The sequence below is a fragment of the Corvus hawaiiensis genome, chromosome 15 (assembly GCF_020740725.1).
Source record: "Corvus hawaiiensis isolate bCorHaw1 chromosome 15, bCorHaw1.pri.cur, whole genome shotgun sequence".
NCBI classification, from domain to species: domain Eukaryota; kingdom Metazoa; phylum Chordata; class Aves; order Passeriformes; family Corvidae; genus Corvus; species Corvus hawaiiensis.
Genome location: NC_063227.1, coordinates 8,487,189 through 8,503,198, shown reverse-complemented (window position 1 = coordinate 8,503,198; position 16,010 = coordinate 8,487,189). Strand labels below are relative to the sequence as shown.

At 45.3% G+C, this 16,010-nt stretch overlaps 1 protein-coding gene across 2 annotated transcripts in view; it reads right to left on the bottom strand.

The window, feature by feature from the left end:
- KLHL3 (kelch like family member 3) overlaps positions 1-16,010 on the bottom strand; it is a 51,116-nt gene that overhangs the window by 16,153 nt on the left and 18,953 nt on the right. For both annotated transcript variants that reach the window (XM_048319618.1, XM_048319617.1), the window contains 3 exons: positions 8,834-8,996; positions 5,784-5,893; positions 777-893 (listed from right to left, as the gene is read on the bottom strand). In XM_048319618.1, coding sequence (XP_048175575.1) covers positions 777-893; positions 5,784-5,893; positions 8,834-8,996 — 390 coding nt within the window. The remainder of the gene's footprint in view (positions 1-776; positions 894-5,783; positions 5,894-8,833; positions 8,997-16,010) is intronic.

The following is a 16,010-nucleotide window of genomic DNA, read 5'->3' as shown; positions in this document are numbered from 1 at the left end:
CTCTGCCAAACACTGGATTCAGCAGAGAATTCACCAGGACTCTGGATACAAAATAAGTAATTTCTTTTATCTGAGTCAGAATTTTTAAGGACAGGCAATATCTGTTATTTCATCAGATGAAAGAAAAGGAAAAAAAATATCATGGGTTCATCTTGGGAATACCAATTTTATGCCAATTGTACTGACTTTTTTAGACACATGATAAAAGCATAGTAGTCCAAGAGCCCATATGCCAACCCCTTCTCTGGGAATTCTCAGCTCATTATCTAGGCCCAGATCCCAGGAATTAATTTATGAAGAACAATCTCCAAGTCAGACTGAGTCAGAGAGTGTCTCCCCTGCCAGCCACACAGACCCATATGTATGCACACCACACATCTTAAGCTAAAATTACCACACGTGATGTGTTTCCATTATGTTGTTTTACCTGTGCATGAGATAAAAAAGCTGCACAAGCTTGTAACATCACCAGCTTGGTATTTCTGGGGTGGAAAATCACAAGATATTAACTTACCATTTTTTTTTAATCAATGTTTCCCCTAGAGGGGCAGGAGCTCTGCTCTCAGCATTGCCTGGCAGAGCACAGGTCCCATTTACAAGAAGGTTTCTGAAGCACGCATTGATTTCAGAGTCCACTCAGTTTTTGCCTTTATTCTTCTGTTTACAGACTCAGCAACAGACCAAATTACCCATCTCACAAAGAAACAGCCAAGCCACTGATTAAGGAGCAACCAGCAGCTTAAGTGCAAGTATTAATGACTTCTTTGCAGACTAACCTGTACCAGGTAATCTCTGGGCAAAAGGGGCAGGCGAACATGCTCCATCAGCTTAGCCATGTGCTCTAAGCGAGATTCCTTCTCATAATTTATCCAAGAGATAACTGCTTCAAAGACCTACACAGATAAAGTACAATTAAATGGGGAAGAAAGAACTGCCTTGCACAGTCACACACCCAAAATCAGAAGCATGGTGATTTTAGAGCACCGAAGGAAGGGGGTGCAAGATCTCTATCAAGCAGATGAAAAAGTTGTGACTGCACAGAGCACAAGCAGCGCTGTAGCAGAGAGCTGAGCTGACCATGCATGTTAACAAGCAACTTCACATCTAGATGTGCTGTATCACTCCCAGAGCTAAGTGCGTGCCCAGAACAATCATATACCTCTTGGACATTAGCACTGGGAGGCAGCCAGGAAACTTAATGAGCCTGCTGACATTTGCACTGGACATTATTCATGAAATCAACCACAACAATTACTCCTGATAACAGAGATCTCCCTCCTCCAGGAGCCTTTTGGCCACACAAAGTCACTATGCTCATATTTAACCACTGCACCAGTTCCACCAGCCCCCAGAAACCAGGAAGTCTTGAGGACAAGGTTCCCACACACACGGGACAAGCCCTGCCTGCAGCCATAGAGCCTCTGCACTGCGTGCATTTCACTGCTAAAAATACTCAGATACTCCAGCTGGGAAACAAAGGCACACCAGGCTTCTGGCCTGAACCAAAATCTAGTTTTACTTCCAGATCCAACTGGTTGAGATAAGCATCCAGAGCTGGAGTCCGTGACGAAGTGCTCACAAACAGCCCCATGGGCAGAGCCCTCGCGACGCACAGGCGCGGGAGAAGCGTCCTATTCGGGCTCCTGTATGAATATGCATGTGCTTATATAACTGTGAGCCTCACTCACAAAAGAAAGGCCTAAAAACGTCACCAGGAGTGGGAAAGGCTTCCTGAAACCCCCAGCAAGGCAGGAAGAGGGGCTGATGCAGTCTCAGATGCTGCACAGCAGGATCTGGATCACTGCAGTGGAGTTTCCCCACAAAAAGAGAATTAAATTCTGACACATAACTCACATCTACAGGCAACACTCCCCAAGCTCTCTCACTGCCCAGTTACTCAGGGGTGCTGAGCAGAGGCCCTGTCTGTCCTGTGCTTCCCCCCAAAAGCATCCCTGACCCTTCCCTCCAGCATACCAGGCAAGTGCCCTTGGTTTCAGCTTCCTTCCGGGGTCACCAAATGGTCAGGACAATTTGCACAGATAATTATTTCTTTCTTTCCATCCCTCCCATCACTCCCCAAGAAACCATTTTGTTTGGTCCAAGGTCACTAATTTGACAAAATCAACCAAAAATGAGGGCACCATCTTTCCATCTTGAATTGTTGATGGTAAATGTATTTGCAGGAGGCCTTGGCAGACATCCTGCCATGAAGGAGATGCAGAGCAGAAAGGGGGTTTTTCCTCTTAGGCTAAACTATATACTTTTAAAATGCAGTAAAGCACCAGCCTCATTTCCTGTGCCAACAAAGCTCCTGCTGAACTGTTTGGAATTCAGGACACTGCAATGAGGATTTAAGCAACACAACAGGGAGCGGTGTAATCAAACTGCAGCAAATGCTGAGGAGAATAACTACTGCAGAGCCTTTAAGTATTTTAAAATTAAAATAAATAAGCAAACCAACATTTTAACTTTGGCTATGAGGCCTCTAAAGTAGAAACTGGGTTGTTGTGAGATTTTTTTTTTAATTGCAAATGAGTGTGGAAGGAGGATAAAGCAAATGTTTAGCCGACAAACAGGCTTTTCATTAACCTCTTCTGCACAAAGGCTGAGCTGCAGAACAGGTCACAGGGCTGGGACATACCCAGCTACAGGTCAGGAGGACAGTGAACAAGTCTAAAGGAAGGTAAGGCAAATGTGCACTGGGAACAAGCTGCTTCCTTGGTGCTCGAGTCTACTCCTGAGTTAGGCAAGCACTGATGCTTCCCTGCTGTGCCTACTCTAAAAATAATTATATTTTTTTTAAAAAATCAGATTCTGGCACCTTCCATTGGCTCCAATTCCTAATTCCATGAGAAGAGGGGAAAAGGCTTCAATCCAAGACAGCAATATCTCTATTTAAAGGCCACATCTGTTTCCACTCCTGCCATGCCCTCCCTCCACACGCTGTGCTCGCTGCAGACCCCGAGCAGCTGCTGCTGCTCCCCCGAGATTCTCCAGCCATGCAGGACCTGCTGCCAGGGTGGGATGGACAAAGCAGTTGCCCACACAGCTTGATTTAGAGCCGAGGCACAGGCTGAGGTAGCAGCTGGCACCTGTCTGGCCGCAGGAGCAGTCCCAAGCTTCGGAGAAGTAAATTTCCCACTCTATGGAGCAGAAAGGTAAAAGGCTAGAATATCCCCTCTCTGCGTACTGCCTAAGGGAAGAGCAAGCCCAGATGTTCTCCCAGCCTCTCCAGCCAAAAATCCATTTGTTAGAGATTCCCAAGAGTGAGGACCAAACCTTGCATAAGCTTCTTCTGCATGTCAGCAGCATGAGACAATGAATCAATTACCAGACTCTGTGTAGAATCCCCAATCCAAAAATCCCAACCCTTTAAAAAATTTCGTCAGCCACTGTTCTGAGTTGGCAGGAGACCATTCTCAAGTGTCCCCCCCCCTTCATACAACTTTAATAAATAACAAATAAATATTATTTTAGTATCTTTTTTTAGCTTGCAAACAGTAAAAAGAGCCAATTAGGTCAGGTACAAAAAACATTAATAAAACTGTCTTCCAAGTACTGTACTCAGCTATAGCAGAAAGAGCAAGCAGGGACAACAAACCTCTGCCCTGTTCTGAAATGGCCTGTGTAACTGCAGAGGCTACGACAAGGAGGACAGAAGAGAAAGGAGGAGAATCTTTAAGTGATGAGGAAATGCTGTCACCATTTTACAATTAAAATAGGTTTCTGTGCTAGCAGAGAATTTTTGTCATCCTGATGGCCTAGGGATATACATAAGCCACAATTGGTGAAGATAAGGATATATTTTATTAGGCCAATTGGTATTAGTTGGGGGATGGCAGAGGAAGGGGAGAACACACAAGTTCCTGAGGCATTCCAAAGGCAATTCTCCCTCCCTGATCCTGGCAGGACTTGGCTCTAACACTTCCCAATGATCCAGGGATAGCAGTGCTCTGGCTCACAGGGTGCAGTACATGTATGAGACACAGCAAGAACAGGAACGAGAAAAGGTCTTGTGAAATCTGGCTGTGACAATTAAGCTCCCAGATTTCTGAAGTATTTTGCACATGCATATACACAGATATACCTGTGTGTATGTGTACACTGGTATACACACATATGTACTTTTATATAATTTGTTTTATAATATATATCTCAAACATTAACAGATAGGAAGAATAAAGATGAGGAAAGTGGCTTGTCTGCCATGAAGTTAACATGAAACAGCAGCCTATGAGTCTGTCCTCAATTTCCCACACTTCTTTGAACTCCAGCACATTTCATGTTAATGCTCCATTACCATTTTCTGCCTCTCTCCTGTTATTCAGATCTGTTGTTTTGAATGTGCAGCTTATGCTTACATTTCCTTCCACTGCCTTGCATTCTCAACAATCTTTTCTTTTACAAGTTCTTTTACAATCAGCTAAAGAAATACTGCGTTTGATTGTGTAAAGCTCAGATGAGGGAAGGGGCATGTTGATTCCCCTGGGCGCAAGGCCAATAAAAGCTTCTGAACAATGCTGCACAGGACTGGAAAAAATTGGTTACTAAACTTGCACTTCCCTTTGCAGGCTGCTTGGCTCAGGCAAAGTGATTCTGTTGTGAGTCCGTGCCATTTGTCATTTCCCTTCCTGGCCCTGCCCGAGTGGCACCTCACAGCCCTGCCAGGCGCCCCTGCCAGCGGAAACGCGCGCCTGGATCCTCCGAGTTTGCTGGCTCAGGATCAGCAGGGAGCATGCCTGTGTCCACACCTCACATGGAGCAGGATTTCTGGCAAGTTTTACAGTCCCTATAGGCCCAAGCACCTGCGTGTCTGCAGCCCAGAGGGGCTGAGCAGGAGGAGAGCGCACATGAGGATGTGCAGCCCAGCCAGCAGCACCGCCATACCCAGGTGCAGCCTCATCCCACCCAAACACAGGCATCCAACAAGGGCACTGAAGTTACAAACCACACAACCCTCAAGCTCTCCTGTAGCCTCTCATAAGTGACCATTTACATTTAGGAATGTGGTTTAGTGGTGGACCTGGCAGTGCTGAATTAGTGGTTGGATTCAATGATCTTAAATGTCTTTTCCAACCTTAATGATTCTGTGACTTTACAGTCTCCCCACAGTGACAATTTGGAGGTGAGCTGAAGGACTGGAGGTACATGCCTGTCCCCAGAAACCTGCAGCAGGGTATACAAGAAGCTCAGACCAGAGAATGGGGCTGGAGTTCACCAAGCACCATAATCAGTGGTCACCCTCCTCCCAAAGACTCCAGACTACACCAGATGTGCTGAATGTTTCAACCACAAAACAATATCAACCAGTGCCTTTTTCCCCTCTTTCATTAAAAACACTGAAGATGCTAGAAAAATATTTCCTTCCTTCCTTTTGGTTCCAGGCTTCCTTTTGTTGTTCTATCTAACATGAAAGAGAAGTCAATATTCCTCCTTGGCCTAATGAAATTCAGGTTTTTTTGAGGTTTTACAGCAGGTATTAAATGCATTACACAACAGCAGATGGGAGTTTTCTAGTTTTCCAGAGAGGGAAAGTAGTTGGTTCTGAGCCCCAGGGCTTTTGGAGTGATATGGATCTGAGAGTCATAACTTCCTGCAAAGAACAACCAAGTGAAGGTCATTTTTATGTGTTTTTAGGATTCACATTATTTTAATTTTCCTTTCCACATGATCTCTGTTGGAGAATGGCCCCTAAGGAGCATATCATGATAACAGTTCCTGGTGTAAGATCTAGAAACATTCCAGCACTCTTACATTCACTCTTGCTATACAATTTACTGTACCTTTTCTTCAGAGGAGACTGTGAGCTTGTCACTTGATATTAAACTGCAAACCTGGTCCAGACTAAGGCTAAGAAATTCTTCTCCTAGCATCACCTCAGGGAAGTGCTGCTCTGTTCAACAAATGAAAAGGGGGAACAGAAAATTATAATGAAATCCATGTTTTCAGTCAATGGAAGGACCACAGCATTCAGAGAACAGCTCTTGTCACAGCTCTGAGCCCCTGAGACAAACCCACGGCGTCTGTGTGTGGAACACAAACAAACCAGCCTCAGAGCAGGAGAACAAAATCTGATGTTGTTTCAGGTAGCACCTGCCCCATGACACACTTTCATAAATTATACTGAACTTCCTGAAAAGCCACTGAGAGTCTTCCAGTGGCAAATACAGTTGGAAGTGGCAATTGAGACAAGAGCTAATGTCCAAAGTAGTAAATAACCTGGCCACCTCAAGATTCAGTTCTTGCCCACTTCAACAGGCTAGACAGCATCAGATCTGCTCAGTACCTGGGTCTAACTCCACAAGGGTCCCTGGTATTTGTATGTACTCCAAGGAAGGCCCATCTTTAACACTAATCAGTTTGGTTCATATGCCCAGCAATAGTGAGGGGTCCCAGGGCATCCAGCTGAACCTGTGTGTGCACAGGTACACGGAGAGGTGGGCAAGGGGGATCTTCATCCCATGCATGCATATGGCAACAGCTCTCCTCTCCTTCCACCTTTTACTGCCTTGCCTCAATAACGTGAATTTAACCTTTTTCCTGCTCCAAACCCTCAGCACCCACCTTCCCAGTCATTTTCCCCTTTCCACTTAAGCCTGCAATTGTATAAACTTTTATTTCTCCCTTTTTTGCCTCCAGACCCCTCCAGACTGTAACTCTGGGAACCAGTTGAAAACAAAATGCACGTTACTGAATATAACCCCAAACTGGAAGTATTATGACTGAGCATCATCAAATCTGTCAAGCTTTATATCTAGCCAAAAGGCACATGAAATAATCACTTCCTAAAAAATAATTTCTAGGTCAAATATGTCATTAGCCAGTTGCAGCAATTTTAGTTCTGCAAGAATTTCTTACATATACTGCCAATTTAATCTCACCTGTCGTTTGCTAAGTCCCATTTATCTTTGGCTGAATTACAGAAACATGAATCTCAGACACTTTATCTGAAGCAGCTCCTTTCAAGTTCTGATTCTGTAGCTTTGAGAAGCTCAGACTCCTGTATCCAAAGAGCTCCCTCCGCAGCAAGATCTGCCTTGAGTTTTCACGTCTGCAAAGTGCTTTGCCTGACAAAAAGCAGCACCACAGGGACATGAGCTGGCATAACTTACATAGAGGAGTTTTTTGGGGGCCCTGAACAACCCCTCACCAAAGCTGTTGCTGCAGAGTTGGAGCTGGACTCGACCAGACTTAGACTCCCCCAGTCACAGACCCTCCTTGGTCTACTGAGGAACAAAGCCCCACAGCTAAGACAAAGGCTCTGATTAAAAATAGCAGCATGTGGATAAAGTTTAATACTCTGTTATGCTGGAAATATATAAATGATCTAATGAACTCTTTTGGCCTTAAATACTTAAGAGGCAGGAAACACTCCCCACACAATAAGCTGGATGCACCCTGGCTTCTGGACAAAATCTCATATTCATTCATTCTGGACTTGCATCTGGCAGCAGAAAGGTATTTGATCTCTTGTTATTAGTTGGAAGCAAGGAAGAATATTTACTGATTTTAAGAAAGTAACTGGTGCCTGCATCAAGAAGGCTCCTCTACCTACTGAAGTTATCCACTGGCCAGGACTCAGCATTTCTCAAGTAACTGAGCTCATGCACACATGGACTTTTGAGCTTGGGGACTTCTGTCTTGGTTTAAGGCTGTTACATAAACAACATCGTGAAAAGAATTTTAATGGCAGTTTTATTAATGGAGTTCCATTAACATTACATGGGCTGCTGTACTAACTGGGACTTATGAAGGCCAATAAAACAACAAAGCAGACCTTCTAATTGCCAAACAACCAAATAAATATACTGTGAATGCACTGCTTGTTGGGTTAAAGATTAAACACGGCCTGGAAGCAAGGATAATGAGATATTACAAGCAAGCTTTTATACAATTAACCATTCCTTCCAGGGTACCTTTTTCTCTGGGGGATAATACAGCCAGAGCAGCTGAAAAGGTTTAGTTTTATTTGCAGGAGAATAGGGGAGGACTCAGTGGACACATTTTTATTCTACTGAGCCTACTTATAGTTCAATTAAGGACAAAATTGTGAAAAAGGAAAATGTTGCAGGACAGAGCAGGTGCTCTGGGAGACAGCAGGTGTATGTGTGCCTACACAAATTATCAGAAAACAGAAAAACAAACTGAGAAAAAACTATCAGCTTCTCCCAAGCAGAGGTCAAGGGCAACTCTGCTGGAGGAGACTGGAAAGTGCTGGGGAATTCAGAGCTTGGGGCTGCCTGAAACAGCTTCACATTTATGATGTAGAGGAGAAATGCTGAAAGCCATTGCCGGCACTTCCATATTGCAGCCAAACACATTTACTCCCAAAGAAGCATAAGCCTATCCTCCCTTGGGGTAAGGGGCCATTGCTGCACAGATCAGAGCCTCAGACTGCATGGCAATTTTAGCTGAGTGTTCCAACTCCCACCCAGAGGATTTAATTTTGCCCAGTGCCATTTATTCCCACAATGGAAATGCCCAGCATTGCTACTGCTCTCCCAGGGCAGGTCCCATGGGGGGGACACCAGCACACCAACGCTGAGCTGTTGAACAGGCACACCAAGAGCTTGCTAGGATCACACTCAGGAACTGTTTTGTGGTCTGACATCCAGAGGATAAGGGTGTTTTACCTCCTACGGTGCTCCCCTGCGACCGAACCACATTTCCCAACTTGCAGCATCACAGAAAGTTGCAAGCCCAGAACTAAATAAAATATTCCCTTCCTGTTCTAATACCAGAAGTCTGAAGAGACCAACCAGGATGGGTTCAGCCTCGGAGCTGCTGTAGCTGGAGGCAGGGTTAGCTCCACACCCAGACCCCCTCCCCTCACCTGCGTAGGCGTTGGCCTGCTGCAGCAGCTCGGTGCAGGCGTGCACGTCGGCAAAAGCGCGGATGCCAAGGCAGTTCGTGGGATGCAGCTGGGACTGAAGGAAGTCACAACAGTTTTTTCTAACATCCATCAGTTGCAATAAACTAGCAGCTGGCAACAAAACCTGCAAAGGCGCGAGAGGGGAACAAGAGTGAGCAACAGGGAGCGATTCACAGCTCGCACAAATTGGAGGCAATTCCCCTTCAACCCTGTGGGGTTACGAGAAGGAAGGTTCAAGTCTTAGCTCTACCATATGGAGAAGATCCCTGTTCATGCTCTGAGACATGAAAATGGCTATCCCACACTGGGCTATAAGTGGAACTCTTCTCACAGCTTCTCCCCATAAGACCTCAAGGCAAAGTGAGGACAAGGTAGAAGCAACCACAGATGCTCCTGAATTTCTGGCTTTGCTGCAGGTAGCTCCTGCACACAGATTTAATTTTTTTCCCCCCAAAGAGCTTTATATTATTTATAAGCAATGCCATCAGATTCAACGCCCACAGCAGCCCAGCAGTCCTCAAAACCCTGGACTTGGTTATTTCCAACAAAACCACATTGGCTTGTGAGCAGGGTGCCCAAACAGTCACATAAGAGAGGGGGTTCCCAGAAACTCAAGCAGGTTTTGGTGACAGCAAGGCTCTTGGGAAAGACAGCCCTCATTTACACTCACACAAAATGCTGCGGACACTCGTGGTTCATGACTGCATCTCAAAATGAGGTACTGCTTTGTACCTCCAAAACTAAGCACAGAAAAAGGAGACAGAAATGGATGAGGAATGTGACATCTGCTGGAAAAAAACACCTTTGAGGCCAGTGAGGAGGACAGGAAGTAGAAAACAAAGTCCATCAGGACATTACAGTCCATGACATCAGCTACTTCCTTTCTTCTGTCGAACAGCGACTGCAGACATGTCTTATTCCAGCTCTTTCGTAGCTCTGGCTGCCTCACACATGTCCTTCCAACTGGGCATCTGTGCTCACCATCTGAGCACACATTTCCGGAAAATTATTTCCAACTCAAAAAAAATAAGCAGCTGTTAAACAAAACAAATAGGTTAACGGCATTCACCTCCCTGGATCCCGATGGCAGGGAAGGGATAAAGATGTTCCCTCCCTGTACCTGCCACCACGTTCCCATTCCACACCAGGGCAGGACACTCACAACCTGCTCCAGGTCTTTCTAATCAACTGATGTGTTCCACTCCAGCCCAGCTGCACAGTGGCTGACTGCTGCCAAGCAGCCACCCCAACAGGCAACAATCAAAAGAGAAGTCAATTAACCCGGGAGCCTGTTTTGGCCCAAGCCTCTTGATGCCAGGAGCAGATTAGTTTGTAGCTTTGACTAAGTCAAGATAGCAATGCTCTAGGTTTTTGAAACCTAGCTGTGAACCACCTTCTCTCTAGCTGAACCCTTTCTGAACACCTGAGCTTTGGGTAGACAAGTCAGACTCCATGCAAACTCCATGCTATAGACCAGCCAGAGCCTCCTCTGTGCACCCCCATCCATCCAGGATAAACACCTGCCAGTCCAGGTGGGCTGCTTACCTCCAGTGTTTGGGATGTTGCCTCCAGACCAAAAGGAACTCACTACCATCACCACATGCAACAGCCCCTGGACAAACCAGTACTGCTGTTACAGCCCATGCTGGCTTGAGAGGCAGTGCAGAAGGAGCCTCATACCACTGCAGGCTTCGGGAAGGGGGCATTATCATACAACACTTCTCAGAAATAGGATATAAAAAGCCTATAAAGAGATGAGAGGATTTTCTTTTTCTTATTTCTCAGCTGAATGTCTTAACACTCATCTTGTTTTTACCAGGGAAGGCGAAAAGCAAGCAAAGGATTTCCGTGAGAACAAAGTCTGTTTCCTTTAGAAATAACAAGAGGAAATGCCCTTCCTAAACATGCAGCAGGACCAAACTGCAACCCCATTAATATCCAGGCAAGTTACTCACATGGGTCTGGATTTGGCTCTTAATATTTGAACACCAACAGCCGTGAACGATTTACAGAGAGCTGGCTTCTCTACCAGATCTGCCTCCAGATCAAAACCCACTCATTTTTAGAAACTATGTCAAGATTATCTGCTATTACTACTGAGATTGACTGCTTTGCTTAATTTGTGTCCAGAACCTCATCTATGAGGTGTGTCTAGAGATATATATGCATAAAACCATCTAGTTCACCAGCTGTGCTCCACAGACTCCACACCAATTTCAAGTTTACACAACATTGCCTGTGCAATTACTTCCATAGACCTTTGATGTCTCTAAACTAGAAACATCTTTCAGCCAAAAGTGCTCTGTGTTCTATAAGATTCATTTATTAATGCTGGACTGCAGAGGCTGGGGTTAATTCCCTACTGTGACACAGCCTTACAGGTAGTCTTGGCCAAAAGTTAACTTACATCATTCCTGCTCTTCAAAACTGGGAAAGGAGCGTTTCCCCTATGCAGGGGATGTATTAAAGCTTATAAGCAGCTTTGACAATTTGGTCAAATTGAAAGCCAAATAAGAGTACTGGCTGTAATCCTCAGCTGCACATCCAGGGCCACAGCTGGGACTGCACATCTGCCCAAACAGGGAGACAGCCCCCAAACATCCACCCAGGGAAACCCGTGACCAGAGAAACAAATGGATTTTGTATTTGCAGGGCAGGTAAATACTCAGTTTTAAACAAGCTGCCCTAAACAGCACAAACAGTGGAGATAAAACTACATTAGTGTTATGTGGCTTTTGAGTGCAAGGGTGGCAATTAGGCTTTATTACATCCCAGCTGCTCCCAAGCAGCACATGGGCTGAACAACAGTACTTCCACTTAAATGCTCTACCTGAGGTGAAATAGCCCTGACAGAGGAAGGTGTGACAGCATAAGGGAGTCACAAAACCTTGTCAGGATCAGGAGATGGAGAAAGGATGTAGAGATGAGAGAGAAAATGGGGGAACAACTGGTAACTTCCCTCCTGAGCTACCTTCAGACACATCATCCCTTGGTTAAACAGTGAAATAAAAAAGTGAAGACATCCATCAGGCACAGTCCTCTGGTGCCACATCCACAAGTTTCTCCTCAGCTTTCTATTAGGCCAAGCCAATTTAAAAGACCTCCTATAGGTTTAAGGAAGGGAGTCCAAACCAGAGGAGTCAGCTCTCCAATGGACCAGGGCCCCCTGCACTCCAGGGCGCTGCATGGCAAGGAGCTTTGGCTCCAGGGAGGAAAACAGCCCTGATTTATTGCTGAAAGGTGCTTTGCCTCACCATGGGCTTGCACCTACTATAGCTGCAGCTTTTGGATTGAACAGGGGGAAGAGAGATGGACTGACCCACTTACAACCCCTTTATCATCAAAACTGCATCTGCCAGAGAACTCTCCTTCCTTGCTGTGAACTCCTAAGTCCGCAGGAAAAGCTGAGGTGCAGAAGCATCTTTGAAACGGAAATATTGCAGCTCCTAGCAAAGCTTCTTTCCTCTTTTCTTGAGGCATTTTTTATGACAATTACTATGCCTGCAAAGCTGACAGCTTCAGTATCTACCTCCTCCAGACAGCTGATTTCAGATTTCATTCTCTGTGTATGAGCCATATCTCAAACTGTGGCAGTACACAAGGACACCTCACACATGTGGTCTGTGGCCCATCATTCCTAAGAACTTAATTGTGAAATCAGGTTAATAAGGACTTTTTCCAGGGAATCATTACAACCTGAATGATAATGACTTTCTTAATTGGGAGGGCAGTTCTCAGGCTGCCTGCAAGTAATGAAGTGTCATAGGTAAGGATGGTTGGGACACACTAAGGAGGGACTGTATTCACTGTCTAGAGCCAGAGGTCCAGATGTCTTCACAGGACTGCCTAGGACAGGGAGAGGCCTGCTCCCAAATCTCTTCATTCACCTCTGCTCAAGGACACCATGCAGAGCTTCCCTATCACTGGACTTTGTTGCCATCACTCTGAGCTCGCAGGTTTGATATGAAAGTTGGAAAGCAGGCAGCAGTGTAACCACTTCAGCTGCAAAATCAAAACCTAACTGAAAAATTCAGGTAATTGATATGTTAAAAGCACCAGCTACCCCACACATGTAAAGAGCAGCAGGCCCTGTGCTCTGATGTGTGTTTATGATTTCCACTGAAATCAACCCAGGGCTGCACCTGAGCATCTGTGAAGTTCCCCGAGACACTCACTTTAGTTTTCCTTCCTTTTACAGAAACTGCATGACACAACTTCCTTCTAAATAAATGTATCCTGCTCTACCTTCAAATGAATGAGATCCTTATATCATGCATATGAAAATTTACAACCAACTTTGATGTGGGATGCAACAGAGGAAGAACAACAGAAAGCAGCAGGTGTAGAAATTCCAGGATGGATTTTCCTGAAACTACAACATGACTGCAATAAAGACAGAAATTCTGTCTCTGCGTCATGCCTTCCAAACAAGTGGGAGGCTAAATCCCAAATGCATGTTCACAGCTAAAACTCTATCATCCATCATCCCTGAGCCCTCCTGTTGCTGCTCCTATACTGCCTTGAAACCCCACTCTAAGAATGAAGTTCCAATAGGTAAAGCAGGATTGCATTTGTTGGGGTGATTCTCACCCATGTACCCCAGCAGGGTTAGAAGAGAGTATTCCCTACACATGGGCTCAGGGTGAGCTGAAAATCCCCTTTGCCTGCACATTTGGGACATAATCTTGAGGAGAAATTGGATGAACACCCCCAAAACTCACTACACAGATGATGACTGGAACTGACTGTACAGACTTTGCCCCTTGTATACATATCCTTCCTTACAGAAAAAAACAAAACAAAACAAAACAAAAGACACTCATTTCACTGCACAATCAGCTACAGAAAAACATGCTTAGAAAAGGAGTCTCACTTCCTGAGCCCAGACCAGGCCTACAAAATTAAAAAAAAAATACAGGTTTCTATTAGAAAACAAACAACAAAAATCCTGTAAAAAGGCTTCTTGTTGTGAAGGGCTGGGCACTGCTCAGCATTCAAACACGCTTAGGAACATTCACTGCACTCCATGCTACCTTTCCTGCTCATCTTTTTTCTCATTTCTATCCCGCTCTCATCTTATCTTTCTCACTGACAAGACAGTGTCTTTTCATTTATTCACAAGTTTTGGTACCTTGGCTGCATCTGCTCAGTTAATGCCACTGAGCAACCTTATTTTTTTCATAGCTTCTAAAATGAAATTACCTGGCACCTATACCCAGAAATTGCTTCTTCCAGCTACTGAGAAAGTCTGAAGAACCCCTTTAAAAAAGTACCCTTGCCCTGCTAGAGAATCAGAACATGTGACAAGGAAATAGGAGACCTCAGGAGATACCTGCTGGGAAAAGAGAAAGTCTCACTGTGCTCAAGCAAGGCTGCGAAGGAACATTGCTGAAACAGCACAGACAGGCACTACTGAGGTGTCCTTCCAGATGGATGGATGGATGGATGGATGGCTGACTCAAAAACACCTGTGCAGCAGGGGGATGTGGTAATGCTAATGTGGTAACCTGCTCACTTCTTTCTAACATTGACACAGCTAATTCTGACTAGAGACTACAAGGAGCTTAATTTTTGTTGGTTTTAGTCTTCACTTCATGTGAAACTTTCCAACAAATCACAGAACATTCACTTCTGTAACCTTTTCTTCTTGTGGCTGGAAATGAATACTAACCTGTTTATGGCATTTTGTTCAGAGTAAAACACCCAGAGAGAGGATGGAAATTTCTCTATTAGTTTCATAACACAGTTATATTAAATTCCATAAAACATTTTCAACATGAACACTTTAAACATGTAATGAAATTTAAACTAGTCAGTTAATCTTGCAGTAGATCAGCTTCATTTCTTCGCTCCTAGGAATTAATTTACCTCTAGCCTGAAGAGTTAATCACAGAGTGGATACTGAAATAAATGCTGAAGTAAAAGGACCTGCTTTACTGCATTGGGAAAAAACACTTAGTATTCAAAACTTACATTTTTTTATCTTACTGTCTGAGAGATGAAAGCCAAAATATAGCCAGGGATCTACTTTAACTCCCTGTAATCCCTGGGCCACAGAAGGCAGGCTTTGATTAGGTTTTACGAAAAAAGATGGCTGTCCAGTTGCTCAAGAAAGGCAACACCTGGAGTTTTCACAGACCTTCTGGGCAGGACAGAGCTGCCTCTCCAGCCTGCTCCAGCTCCCACAGCACTGCTCACACCCAGGTGCAGCTGGAGCACCAAAACAGTCCCCTGGAAATGCAGCTGGGGTCACTCCCCAAGCCCCATCCAAGGCAGGCTCAGCAGATGGGATCCCAAGCTCTGCACATCCCACGTGCCAAGTGGGAGCTTCTGACCACCTAACCCCCAGCAGCGTGGAAGGAAAGCACACGTTTCAGAAAGCAGGTGGATACAGCCTCCATATTTCCCACAGAAACAGGGACCAGCCTGAGGGCGTGTAAATGTAGTTTCTCCTCCAGCAATGGGAGATCCCAGAGGTGCAAGGAGCTCCACCCCAGTCCCCCACTGAGTGATGTTGTAAGGCAGCTCCTGATGACCCTGATGTGAAGACACAGCAGACAGCCAGGCCAAGCCACCCACGGCTGGCTTTGAGTGTCAGCACCTTTGCCATAATGGCACCTTGAAGGTATCCTCACCGCTGGTTCTCAGCCTCACTGCAGGGCAACCAGGCTCCACCCTCCTACCAGTGTGACAACTGCCAGGCTGAGAGCACACCAAAAAGCCACATTTATAAAACTGGAGGGCAGAAGGGGCAAGAAAAGGCCCCCACAGATTTAGGTCATGAAGGATGGCAAAGGGTTGGACTGCAAAGTGGACCCAGCTCAGGGGTTTGTCCAAGCTCCTGTGGGAGGAGCAACAGGTCACAAGGACCCACCCTCTCTCTGAGGGGTCGGAGCAGAAGAGCGCACAGCAAGAACCTCATTTCAAGCAGAACCAGTCTAATTTTTCCATGTTAATTAGGTCAACAAAACTCTCCAGCATCATGGACACAGACTTGTTCCCCTGGCAATGTCCAAGTCAAAGAGAGGAAGACAACAGGCTCAAACTGCCACTTGCAAACAAAAACAGAGACCAACCGAAAAGCATGTCCATACAAAAGCTCTCAGCATCCCTTCCAGACATCAGTGGCTAAGTGCAG